At 40.8% G+C, this 13799-nt stretch overlaps 1 protein-coding gene across 2 annotated transcripts in view; it reads right to left on the bottom strand.

Moving 5' to 3' along the window:
• Window positions 1-13799, bottom strand: part of col11a1a (collagen, type XI, alpha 1a) — a 75705-nt gene that overhangs the window by 30109 nt on the left and 31797 nt on the right. For both annotated transcript variants that reach the window (XM_056434234.1, XM_056434233.1), the window contains exons 26-39: window positions 13135-13179; window positions 12727-12780; window positions 12562-12606; window positions 11099-11152; window positions 10891-10998; window positions 10705-10758; window positions 9561-9614; window positions 8568-8612; window positions 8341-8394; window positions 8108-8152; window positions 6993-7046; window positions 6365-6418; window positions 2204-2257; window positions 1700-1807 (exon numbers count right to left, since the gene is read on the bottom strand). In XM_056434234.1, the coding sequence (XP_056290209.1) occupies window positions 1700-1807; window positions 2204-2257; window positions 6365-6418; window positions 6993-7046; window positions 8108-8152; window positions 8341-8394; window positions 8568-8612; window positions 9561-9614; window positions 10705-10758; window positions 10891-10998; window positions 11099-11152; window positions 12562-12606; window positions 12727-12780; window positions 13135-13179 (828 nt within the window). The remainder of the gene's footprint in view (window positions 1-1699; window positions 1808-2203; window positions 2258-6364; window positions 6419-6992; window positions 7047-8107; window positions 8153-8340; window positions 8395-8567; window positions 8613-9560; window positions 9615-10704; window positions 10759-10890; window positions 10999-11098; window positions 11153-12561; window positions 12607-12726; window positions 12781-13134; window positions 13180-13799) is intronic.

Raw genomic sequence — 13799 nt, 5'->3', positions numbered from 1 at the left:
AACAAGTGCTCAACCTTTTGCCCATTCAAATGTTGCAGATTAATTACTGATCACCATTTCCAGAGATTTGAGAATGCAATTGTTGTTCAATGTTTGCTTTGGTGAAAATCACACAGAAGTGCTAAAAATAGAAAAGTGCATAATACATGCATGTTTCAGTGTGAAAGTGCTTTCAGTCTTCAGACACTGTTGTAGCAGCACTGAGACCTTCTGGTGAAACAGGCTGAGAACAAAGAGGCACCGATTTGATCAATTCAATAAACAACTTGTTATTTGTATAATTTAGATGACTTTAGATGACCTCATTCTTTTATTGAATTGAAATGAGTGAATTTAGATTGAAAAGCATATGACAAGCAAACAGATAATACCAACAACTATCTCCATTAGTTTAAAGCATGGATGTTTTCTGTGGATTCATGTCATGAACTGTCATTTTTTGAAGATGTGTCTTAAATTGGTGACATATATGTATGCCTGTATATATAATGTTACATAGATACACAGCTTAAAGGATAAAAAGTCCAAATCAAAAATCAGGTGACTCCAAATACAAACAAAAAAATATATTTCTGAAATGAGGACAATATATTCAAGCAAAAGCAATTTCAGCTTTTAAAACTGTTTGCACGCTCTCCCTTTTGCCTAACCCTCACCCCAGACACTGCAGACACTTTTCAGTTAGTGCCAATAGTGGCATGGCAGCCTCATTTATTGTCTGGTTGATTTTTTAAACCGTATCTCTAAAACAAGAACATTTGACTTCAGAAAAAGTTACTTCTGGCTTTGTTTGATTTCCTTTCGCATTGGCAGGATGACTTTATCTGCAAACTGGGACACACAGGAGAGTGGGCTTGAGAGGTATTAGAGGATTCGGGCTCCGCTGCCAAGAACTGTGCAAAGTGTCCCTGGCAAAGTGATGCACAGGCCTGAGCGGAGCGGGGAGGAGAAGGGCTTGGAGTTAGCTGACGAACATGATTAAACTGTCTGCTTGGAGAAGACAGGAAGAAAATGAAAGAAGCAGAAGACGTGGGTACGTGAGGAAGGGTATGGGGAGCAGGGGATGCGCAGTGGGCCTGGGAGTAAGGGGTTTGGTTTGGAACAGCACATACTTCGACAAAATGGCTCCTGTCTGCTCCTAATGGACACTGAATTGGCGGCCGGGGAGAGCCAGGGAGGGAATTTAGCCCCAATTCTCAACTACTATATCTTCAGCGGCCATTTTCCAGAGGCCCATATAGCACAGATAGAACTGGTGAGACTTTGGTGTTTGCTGGGGTCTGTTTCTGGGTGAATTAACTGATATAGATTTATTTCTGCTTTCTCCCAATTGTATTTGGCCCAGTAGTCTTTTGAGCTTTGCAAGCCTTCCAGAAGAATAACTGTGTGAATGCAACTGGCTGCATCTGCTAAATCAAATCATGTGCTCTATTTGCAATGGCATAAGTTCTACTTGCTTCCACTTCTACAGTGTTGATCTCTTTCTCAAGCCCACTGGCTTCCTCTCTCCAGTACACTAACACACATCTCATGAAGCCAATCAGTCTCTTTTGAACCAATCCCGATCTACACGGTGTCGGTAGCTGTGACCATCGGAGACAAGGGGAGCAGGGGGCCCCTCGCTGGCATGATATGCCAGTTCAGGAAAACAAGTGAGAGTGTTAATTGTAAGGAGTACTTCAGTAAAGCGGACACTCACCTTCGCTCCCTCCTTGCCAGCAGCACCTGGAAGACCCTGCTCACCAGGTGGGCCCGGGGGTCCAGGGTGGCCTCTCTCCCCAACAGGACCAGTCTCTCCAGTTGGTCCCTGAAGGGGTTTGATATTATTTTTAGTTCAACATAGCAATGATAGAATATGGAGAATGCAGTTATTCAAAACCTTTAGTCCGTGACTGAAAATCTAAATAAACAATATCTATTTCCAAAATGACAGCTGTGAAACCACCGATCAATTATCGTTTAGGAAATAATAATAAAGATATTAGTCACTGAGGAAGAGGGTACACAATAGCAGTGACACATTGCTTTGCTCTACATCTATATACATTTGTATATTTTAGCATTGCTTTGTTGTTGCTGATCAGAGAGCAAACTTAGTCCGGCTGTTTTGCTTTTTCTCAAATGACAAGCTTTTATGGATGTTACATAAAAAAATGTATTCTATAATAATGAATGTATTCTTTTAATAATTAAAGTATCTTACCTGGGGCCCAACAACACCTCCTGGGCCTGGTGGACCAGTTTTTCCTTGGAAACCCTGAAGAAAACATTATACGGTCTTATTCATACACTTTATAATACAAATAAAACACACGGTCTATCTATCAAAACCCAGGCAAAGAAAGCACAGAGTTTCCACTTCAAATAATAACACTGGATTATGGCTTTGGCTTGTTATTACCTTGGTGGAGGAACAATGAGTTTTTAGGTTATAGTCACAATATCAAGGATCGATTCAATTACCTCACAATGCTGACTAGCAAACTGGCGGCACATTTGATTTGATATTCCTTTATTAGTCCCACAGTGGGGACATTTCAAAAATCACAGCGGCGTTGCACATCAGAGTATTAATAGAAAATAAATATAAAACACAAAACACAATAACAATACTAAAAACTAAATACTAATATTAAATACTAAATATACAGAGGAAAAATGAAGTGCTGAGTTTGCCAGGATCTCCAGCGATCTGCTGCAGTGTTGTGCAGCCTGACTGCAGCAGGAAGGAAGGACTTGTGGTTCCTCTCCCTCAGACACATAAACAGTCTGTTGATATTTTGTATTCCTTGATCTCTCCATTGAGAGAGATATTAATATTACATGAAAAGATTGTCCAGCTTTTAAGTATAAAAGTAGACAAACATGAAACAGAGCGGGAGATGACATGCAACAAGGGTCTCTGGCTTTCCGGACAGATCCGATCCCGTACACACCAATAATGTGCAAGCAACTTTAGAACCATGAATACAGTATTCATCTCTCTGATGCGTTGCATCACCTCACCACTAGATAAAGTATCACATGACCTCAGAGTTTGGCAGTTGCAATCAGGACTGACAAAGTCGACAGGCAACAGAGGGACGCAACACAGTCAGAGGTCACTTGACATGCCTTTCACGCGTCATGATAAATCCCACTGCTCTTCTTGGCCAGACGCACCCTGTGAAGCTGGTTGAGGTTTGGCATCGACCTTGAGTGGGTCGGGTCAGGATACCCATAGTTCAGGGAATAGTACCCAAACAAACCTCACACGAGCATGGACTCCTGGTCTATAGCGTGCCAAGGAAAGCAGTGGGACACTTAATTAATAACCCGTCATTGACCATCTTTTTCAAAACTTTAAATTTAAAATGCTACCTGTTTTGTCCAGACTATTTAATGTATGATTGACATACTTTAAACTACCTGATGTGAAACCAAGTTATCATTGTCTTTGTTTTTTTCACTAAATGCAAGTATGACAATACTCTGATGTATTTTCTCTGACTAACCAACCGATCTACTCCTTGTTTACGCCGCAGCATGATGCCCAGTGTACGTGAACAGTCACGTGATATCTGTTTTCTGGGTTTGCTAATATGGACGGAATGATGCTGAAACGAACGAGTGGACGGAGAGCATTTATGTTTTAAAACCCCAGTTTTAAACGGAATTGAATAGTGCGGATGTAGCCCAAATCCAATCTTTTCTCAGTTTAGGATGTCATTTAGGATTTTTTTGCATTACAAAGATATTTTTGGTCCATGATAGCCATGATATATTGGCTTTTCCATCTCGTGGGGACACGTTTTCCTTTCCTACAAAGGACAAACAGTTAGGATATTTTTCTGTAATGAGGGCCCTGGTTAATAAAGTAGTGTGTCTAACATCAAAAGCCCCCTATACGTTTCTATGAGAGTTGATGAGCCAAACCAGAGCTAAAAGGGGAACATTGAGCTTACTTTAGTCTGTAGTGAGACAGCTGACTCCAATAGGATGATAATGTTGCTCTATGTCTGCTGAATGTGTAATTAGGCATCTGGCAGCTATCACATTAGCCACAACGTCATGAGCCGATGGCGTTATCGTTCCGCGAATGGGTTTTGGAGTTTTCCTCCTGCATCCGTCAACAATTGCATGCAGCTTAAAATGTACAAATCTGAGTAAGAGAAAACTAACTTTTCTTGATGAAAATATTTAAATAAATTAAAATAGTTTTTCTGCACGAATCCAAATCAGTTCGCCATGCATTGTTTGTTGCACAGGTTTACATTCACAGTATGCGGTTGATTTGCATTCCAGCGTTTCCTATGAATATGCATGAGCAGATTCAGACAGCCGAACAGGACGAGCAAAAAAAAAGACAGAAGTTCAACTTCTCAAGCATCGACTCCAATATTGCAGCACAAGTCAGATGAACTTATGTCTCCTTGAAGAGTAACAACCCAATCTGCATTTGGTTGAGTCTTCTTCCAAGTACTCTATATTCCCCACATATGGGATGCTTGGAGGCCAGCTATTAAATGAATTAATACAGCAGGAGGATGAAGATAGAAGATGTCTGGTATCGTTAACATATATTTCATAATGACGACATTTCTGTTATCTATATCGGAGTTGCTCGCTTCCCAGACGTATAACAATGTAATGTTTTAAGACAGAATGTCATGAATAAAACAGTTAGATTCTACGAATGGCAGAGAGTGATTAGCATAAAACACATCAAACTCAAAGGGCAGAGTGTCTGCGGCCCACTGATTTTTCTACTTTGACTTTGAATATTTTACTGATTTCCGTTTGATCTTTGAATCCAATTTTTATGAAGGTATTGCATTTTTAAATCATTTCAATTGCAACTTATTATCCCACAAGCAAACAAAGTTGTCAGATCCAAGCTCTGAGAAGAATCCCGGCTGACTTATGACGCCAAGCCTGGTGATCACTGGGTTGTGATTCATGGTGAAGCATTATTCAACAGAAACCCTCAGACCACGCTGTTACAGCATCAGCCTGATTCAGAGACACCGATTCAAATCTTTAGTTGCACTTTCATGCACGTGTTGCCGTGAATGGCTGCCTTTATTGCTGTGATCTATTCTCATATTGGATGCTTGTGGAGTATGTTCATCAGCACATCAATCTACAGTCATAAACACCTTAATGAAGACTATATCGTTGGCAGGGAAGCACTCATGTGTGGTGTATTACATTGTCTATAGGAAGGAGGCAGGCGGAAAGGGAAGCTTTGATGATGGAGGCGATGATCTGTCAAGCTTTTAGGAGAATGTATTGGCCTCTGAGCCTCGTCAAAGCAAGGTGCACTGATGCATGGCAAGTGCGGAGGAATGGAAGTTGAGACCAGGGATTGCAACTAGATCAAGTCAAAGTTTGCTTGGTTTTTGTTTGTTGTCAGATACATCTTATGTCCAATGGGATACGACATCTACGCATCAATACATCTCCAGTTCAGATCCTGGACAGACATTTATCATTAAGCCTATAACTCCGTTAAAGAACCTACATGAACCTTTATTCAGTGCTGATTTCTGCTGTTTTTGGTTACACCTCAGTCACAGTTATTTTAGAGCAATGCGACACAAGGACACCGTGTTGCAAACTGGACCGTTTCTGTTCTGCCTCCTACCGTTGCATATTGTAAACTATCTTGTTACTTCAAAATGTAACAAGATAGTAACTGCCTCAGAGAGGATTTTTTCTCCCAGCTCCCTCAAGTCCATCTCTGTGAGATAGGAGTCTGAGCCATCTGGATTTACTCAGACAGACTGAAACGGACTGTGTGTGTGTGTGTGTGTGTGAATAGAGACAAGACAAGCAGACAGATTTAGACAATGTTCGCAAAGGCTTTGTGTTTCGAGTTCTGCTTTAAGAGACATGCCCCTTTGACTGAGATGTTGTATCACTGATTGTAATCCCCGGCATACAAGGGCAATCGAGATAAGATTTGGAAGAGGGAGGGTGGGGAGACTCAATTGAAGTGCAGCCCACTAATTAGGAGGATCAGATCCGTCCTTCAATCGAAAGGCAATCTGAAGAATGAGAGCTAAAAAGCTCGCGTTGGCAACTTTACCAGAAAAGGTAATGAGTAACTGAGTATCAGCCATTAATAAAACAAAAGTATAATTTTTTTACAAGATATAGCCTGAGAGGATATTCCTGATTCAACATTTCTGAGAAACTGAAAAGTTGTGACGTGTCACACTCTCATACAAGCTCTTGCGATGGAAATATGCCACATCTGTCCAAGTGTGATAAATGATGTTATATTTCAAGGTCGACGCAAGGTCTTCAGTGTCTACACTCAGCAGGAAGCTGAAGGCTGAGCCCAACAGGAGCCACACAAAACCGAATCTTTAGGACTCACCGTCTCCCCACGCTGACCAGGGTGTCCGGGCAGCCCGTCCTTTCCGGGTGGTCCCTGTTAGATGTCAAGAAACACACTCAGTTTCATCAAAATCACATTCCCGTTTGAACTAAATAATGGCACGATATGACATTGGCCTTATTGCTGAAATAAAAGGGATTTGGTTTTATTATTGCAGTAATGTAAATCATTTGAAGGCACAATACATGAGACCACCATATTTTTCAGACAGGATAAAGTCATAGTTAGACTACTAGAACACTAAAGAAAAAATAACAGGTTCTGTTGAAAGGAACAACATCATTCGCTGACGGCTCAGAGCCAGCTATGAATCTGACCTGAATCGATAGGTGGAAATTACCATTTGTCTCCTGTCTAGACTGCGGAGTGAGAAAATGTGTTCCGCTCCAGTAACAGTTAGACTAATGATCCATGCACAGAATTAGGGATATTGCTATGTATTACTGCAGCCCTGAACTCTTCAAATATAATCAATTCTGATTTAAAACATTGGCAAACTAGGCTAATCTGCCACTGAAACGGCAGGAACCCTACGCCTCACTGTTGTTTTTACACAACATTAATATCTATGAAGTGTGAACAGTGTGCAGGAAGGAGAATTACTTACATGGGGGCCTTTTGGTCCAGAGAAGCCCACTGGGCCCTGAGGTCCTTGAGGCCCCTGCAAGAAACAAACATGTCAGATTAATGAGAGATGCACAGAGAATAGAGTCATGTGGTGGCTGACTGCAGAAGGAAAAGCAAAACAGTGACAAGTTGAATAAATTGGAAGGATATAGGGCTGTCAAAATAATTCACAATAACAATATTATCGGATTATCTATTTAATGCAATAAGAATTAAATGAATCTTTAAATCTGTTTATTGTGTGATTTCTCTTCTATTTAGCAAATAACTTACACTCAAAATATTAGAAAATCCACATTATCATGTGTATTTTTAACATATCCATATTTCATATCAATACGTACCTGTATATCACAACACTTTTGCTCAAAGCTGAGTTTTTAAATTCAGGTTTACCTTTAAATCATATTCATCCATCACATTAGTTTACTTTACCTCTTTTGGGGCTTATATATGTCATTTCCATAGAAACATGCAGGATCTGTTAAACAGTATAGAGTTTATGACTTTATAGTTTGTTCAGATATAGTTTCACAACTTTGACTCACGCGGCCCACATAGAATCATGAATTTAAAAAAAAACTCTAAAAATGTTCCAAAAGCAGAACATCTAATAGATTGAAGTATATTCTAAGTATTAGTAAAACGTGGGGCCTTTATCATACGAGGCTCATGATTCAGACTCCAAGCTGCCCTTAACTAGGAAAGCTATTAATGGGTTTTGGGACAAGACACAAACACACATTCAATTAAAGTGAATTCAATCAAAAGCTTTACCAGAAAAGAGTCATTGATTTTGAATGACTCTGAATATATTACTTCTTAATTATTTTCAGTTAACCCAAACTGATCTTCTTGCCTTTCTAGGAAAGCTGTTTCAGTCAGTAAAACACAGTCTTCTTCTGTAAAGACCTCTTAGAACTTCAGAAGTATTCAACATATCCCTTACTATATACTAATGCTAATCTGTATCTTATCGTTGTGCTTAGAACCATGGAGGGTTTGACCAGTATGACAGTATTTAGAGGTCTCCTTTAAGTTTAAAGTGTAAATATCATCATATTGGAGGTGGTTGACACAGTATCATCGACTTACTCTCTCACCAGGACCGCCTGGAGGACCGTCGTTGCCTGATGTTCCCTGCAACACACAACCACAGATCATCATCAGTTAATATTTAGGTATGTTTTAAACGGTGCATATTTAGCAATTGTGCTCAAGGATGCATTGTTCAGAAATCTATCGTGTTTTCCTAGGTCATGTCTTATTTCTGCTAGATAATACAATCCAGGAAAAAGTCAAAAATCAGTTTAGGAAATGTGGTGTACCTTGGCACCGAGTTTTCCTGTTGGACCTCTGGCTCCTCGACCCCCACGAGGCCCCTGCAGAGAGAGAACAAAACTCAAGAGCCGAACAGAGAGCCTGGTAATACTAACCATTTCATGTCAAATCCTAAAACTGTAAGAATGCGTATACTTCAGTTGGATTCAAGGTGATTTGATGCTCTCTAAGTTGTTTCATTAATCGTGGAAATTGTGAAGTGAGAAATACATACCGTTGAACCTCTTTGACCTCTTGGACCAGCTTTGCCTGCAAGGCCCTGTTAGATAACGGATACAAACATTTTAGGCACCGACACATTCTTCCTGTTTGTGATTATTCAACATTAATCCACTTCTGACAGCACAACAACATCTGTCCTCCAGAAAAAAGACTCAATTCCCTTAATTAATGCCAAACAGCCACAGAACAATGTGTTCCCTGTTCTACATAAATAAATAGCCTCAGACTACTAAAGGAATCCTGGAGAAAACAAAGAAAGTGATGTTGGGAAAATACGACTAAAATCTATGTTAGATATTAGGAAATAAGGAAACAACAGGTTACATCGAAATGTCAACATTGACAAAAAGTAGTGGAGCAATATTATTTTCCCTGGTTGGCTGCCGAGAGCAGAACCAGCCTGCCAACACGTGGAGCAATACTTCTACAATAGCTTGACATGGTTTACTGGTTTTAAATCCACACAGGACAAAGTTTGACTTTATGTATAATTATTTGTTGGCAGCTAGTCTTGGCAGAAGAGAAATCATGTCATTCAAAGTGTCTATTAAATGCTTCTGAAGTCCTCAACATATCTAATTTCTTACCACCACCAGTCATTTGAAATGGATCCTTGTTCATCAACTCCATGAATCAATTGTTTTATGAGGGTGAATCACGCCAGGAATGTGTAGCCCATCTCACACTTAGCTAAAACCAGTATCATGAACGCTTTTATGTTGCAATTCTTGAAAAGAAAATTACATTAAAACTTTTTTCCAGCAGAGAAAATAGGGAGAGGGTGTCAATGGAAGCATGATTGTTTCCATGTCTTTTGTTTTTTCCTCTACATTGATTTAGCTGCTGCTGCATTTTTTGTGCCAAGTCACCACACATGCCTTTGTAATAGGAATCAATTGTATTTTGTGCTGGGAATTGATGTTGTGATGATTTTCATACACAAACAGGCAAAGGGTGTATACTCGGTGAGCGTGTGGTTTCTTACCCTGGCTCCTTTCTCGCCGTTGGCTCCAGGGAACCCAGGGAAACCACTCGAGCCCTGTCAATAGGAGAAGGAGATATCATGGAGATGCTGGATGGGTCATGGCATGCATGGTAATGAGGGCTCACCATGTACTGTACTCATCTGCACTATTGTTTTATATCGACAGTTGAAACACATTCTCAAGTTTGACATTCCCGAGAGGATATATCAAATTCACAAACTCTCTCCACTCTGGTATCTCTACAATGTTTATCGGGCTATCAGAGTAGAAGTTTTTCGGGCAAATTCTTTACACTTATATGATTATGTGGGGAACACACATGTATACAAAAGGAGAGGAGGGCTTTAAATCAGAACAAAAGGACTCGCACAAGACTCCTGTCAACATAATACAAGGTGACAAGATTTATTCTTCTATAGTTAACCTGTTCTCACTCACTCTGCACCACATCACCACCCGTTGCATTGGAGACGTCCAATAACAGATTAAATGATTGATGAACCGTAACTTCCTCCAAAAGGGGAAATATATACAAATCCCGACTGCTCAATTATGTTTAATATCGTATGTGTTTTTGTAGAAATTTGATTTACTCAATCATGCAGTTGATTATGTTTTTAGATTCTCGGAGGATAACGCCAGATAATTAAACCTGGGAAATCAAAAGTTAAGAAATTAGTTACTACTTATAAGCCCTTTGTAACTAATGCTTTATTAAAAAGTGGTACCTTCCATAAGGCATAGGGCACGCTTCATTTTCAGGACGGTCACTTTGACAATGTTGTTTCATCAACGCAGTGTTTATAACATGTATCGCACAAATGGTCTCCGCAGAAGCCATCCTGCCCTCCAGGAATGCAGGGAACACGTATCTCCTTTAACTGCCACGCCCTCCTGGCTCTGCACTAAAATGGTTTATCTTTCAAATCTATGTTGTGAACGTGTTTTGACTCTGAACAGTTTCTAATAATTCTCTTAATGGTAAATCCATTTCATGTGAACTGCTCAGGCTGTCCAGGTGGGGATGTGTTGGTGTGTTGAGCTCAGAGATCCCTGTGGTGTCTTCACAGTTCTGCTAACAGAGCACGCTGGTGGAGAGTCAGTGAAACCTCCCTTACTGTGGGGAGACAGTTGCTAAGTTACCTTCGGTCCTTGTCTTCCTGGATAACCGGGCAATCCTGGAACACCCAGTTTACCCTGAGAGACATTGACAGCACACGTCGTCAGCCCGGCAACACAACTTCAGCACATTGAGATGTAACGAAAAAACACAACTGAGATGAAAACACATGATTCGTGTCTCGGCCGTTCAACATTGAGCCACATTACCTTTTCTCCAGCGGGACCAAGGGGACCTGAGTCTCCGTTGGAGCCAGATCGGCCTTTGGGACCCTCAGGACCGTCCTCTCCACGGGACCCCAGCATGCCGAGCTCACCCTACAACACAAACACACACAGACTTTCACAACTGCCTCCATGTCAAGATCTGACTGGATGTGGCGGAGGTTATGTGTGTGTGACACATGGTGGTCCTCACCCGGTCTCCTTTGATTCCCATGTCTCCCTTGAAACCTGGGAAACCGTCCTCGCCCTGAAATGAGTCAAAAACAAGTTTTGCATTTGCCAGAATTTTTTTTATTTTTTTTTAATCATTATATTGTTATTCTATTGTTATGATAGTTCACACAGTACATCACAGGATTGATGCTGCTCCCTGCTGGCCGGGTGATGGAACAGCACGAGCATGGACCGTTACGCTGTTGAGCTTTATTTACATATGCTCGATGTTTAGCACGGGCGCAAACTGGTTTTAGATATTTGCAATACACTGATGTAGTGAATTAAATACGGGGGTCAGATACAACATTTTTTTTAAAGTATCATCAACATATTGAATGGAGATTTCGTACAATGGAACCATATCACATATAGTTTTGTTAAATTTGAAATCGAACCAAAGTTTTATAACCATAATCAAATGGACACTGAGGAACAGTTTTGACTGCAGCCGGCACTCTGTCTCTGGTCTCGGACACTTTCTCTCTCTGGTCTGTCACCATGTTGTCGACCCGATCTGATGCATCATGCAGAATTGAGCATGTCTGTTGCCAGCAACTCGCATCACACACACACACAAACAAACACACACACACACACACACACACTCACACACACACACCTGAGGTAAAGAGCATCCTTTATTCATAACAAACCCCTTCTCCTCAAGGTTTGGCTTTTGAACCTCCTGCTAGAGTATAAATAATTCAATGATTCCATAAAATGATATGAACACTTTCATTGTTGCAAGAACAACACCCCATAGTTAGAGGATGGCTTGTATACATTCAGAATAACTGTATAGATCTTAAATTAATGTCAAAAAGCAGCATAGCTTGAATTCTACATGGTGACGCACACAGCCACACACTTCAGAAGTGCTTGAGATGGATTGCAGTGTTCTTTGAAACCAAAAGCCTCGAGCGTGACAGCTTTACGTCCAACCGCTGATTGAGGGTCAGTCCGAGAAAGGCTCCGTCTCCACTGAAGAGGCTATCGACTGACCTCTGCTGCAGCCGTCCACTCCAGCTCATAAGAGCCCAAACAGAGTTGGAAGGGCAGGCAGACTGCCGTACTTGCAGGCAGAATATCTGCCGCATGAATTTGTTCACGGGTTTTGATTGAGCGATCTTCACCTTCATCACAAGTGAGCGATGTTTGGACAAACACTCTGACATACGATACTAAACTTTAGTCTGTTGATTCAACTTGTCAAAGTACACTTTAAACAGCAGGTCCAACACAAGATAGATATCCTAATTGTGTCGCTATGCTATTGTAGATTAAGAGGAGCACATTTTAGCACAGCAGTTGAAATAAATTGTTTGCAGTGGGTCCGAATATTTACTGAATTTACAGACTTTGTTGACAAAAACTGCAGAAATTTTGAAGGTAACTTGAAAAATTACGTGGTAACAATTTCGGATTTTAAAAGGTTTTTACCTTCTCTCCCTTTCCGCCCTTGAGACCACGGACACCATCAGCACCCTATTGGTTAGGAAAGAGAGATAGTAATCACAAACATGTACATTTTATCTGGTGAGGAATAGGAGAAACGGCTGATCATGTGATCATGTGATCATTTGATTGACTGAACTGGAAGCACACCTTGACACCACGGGGGCCAGGATAACCAAGAGGACCCTGTGGACCTGAGGGACCCTGGAGAGTGAAAGAGGTCATGGTTACGCTCGTAAATGCTTCAGTGCACATTACAAATCAATATAACTATACATGTATTCTAGTTACTGTAAGTTAGAAGAATATGAATGATATAGTCGTCGGTTTTCAATTGAGGTCACCAATTATATTTTATATATTCATTGGTTAATGTAAATACTTTGTCTTGAATTAAACGTGCTCTACATTACAATACTTTGGAGTACATTAAAAGGAGTGACTCTACATTTTATGTTCATTTTAGTCCTTCAACTGCACTAAGACATGTTGGTCGTCTTCCACTGCATCAAACGTACATAGAAATACAAATCTCACTCAAATCCTTCAGAAACCTACCAGGGCTCCTTTCTCTCCAGGTGGACCCTCCTTACCGGGATGACCCTGTGAAATTAGCAGTCACAAAGTGGTTAACAGTGCTATTTAAAAAACAAAATAAACACTCAACACAGTGGGAACAAATGTTTGTTATTCAGCTAGTTGATGCAACAATGTATGAAGTTGAATCATATTCACAAACAAGAAGTGCAGTATCTGTGAATTGGCAATAGCGTAGGTCAGTTCCTAAATCTCTGCTCTAGATGGCAAAGCAGCAAAGATACATGAGAATGAGACTAAACCGCTCAAAGGCTCCTGCATGTCATTGTTCGAGCTCACAAAGAGTACCCTTCATATGCCTTTTGAAACCAAAGCTGAGCAGTGTTGAACTTATATCAAACATGGTCCATAACTTCAGCCTTCTGTCTGATTCACACCAACAACACAGGCGCCTCCCTGTTTCTTGTAAGAAAGACATGTCACAAGATGGCGTTTCTTACATAGTGCACTAACTCAGTTCTGTGTGGTGGCCAACGGTGGTGTCAGAGTGATGGGACAGGTAGACATGCCCATGCAAACGACTCGATACACACCTTCACACACACACACATGGAAACCTTTAGCTGCAAACACCTGGTGCTTCCAATTTGAGGTGCGAGGTTGAGGCAGAAGGCTGTAAATCACCG

Source organism: Pseudoliparis swirei, chromosome 16, assembly GCF_029220125.1.
Source record: "Pseudoliparis swirei isolate HS2019 ecotype Mariana Trench chromosome 16, NWPU_hadal_v1, whole genome shotgun sequence".
NCBI classification, from domain to species: Eukaryota; Metazoa; Chordata; class Actinopteri; order Perciformes; family Liparidae; genus Pseudoliparis; species Pseudoliparis swirei.
Note: the sequence above shows the minus strand (reverse complement) of the source record. Positions and strands in the feature narration are given on the sequence as shown.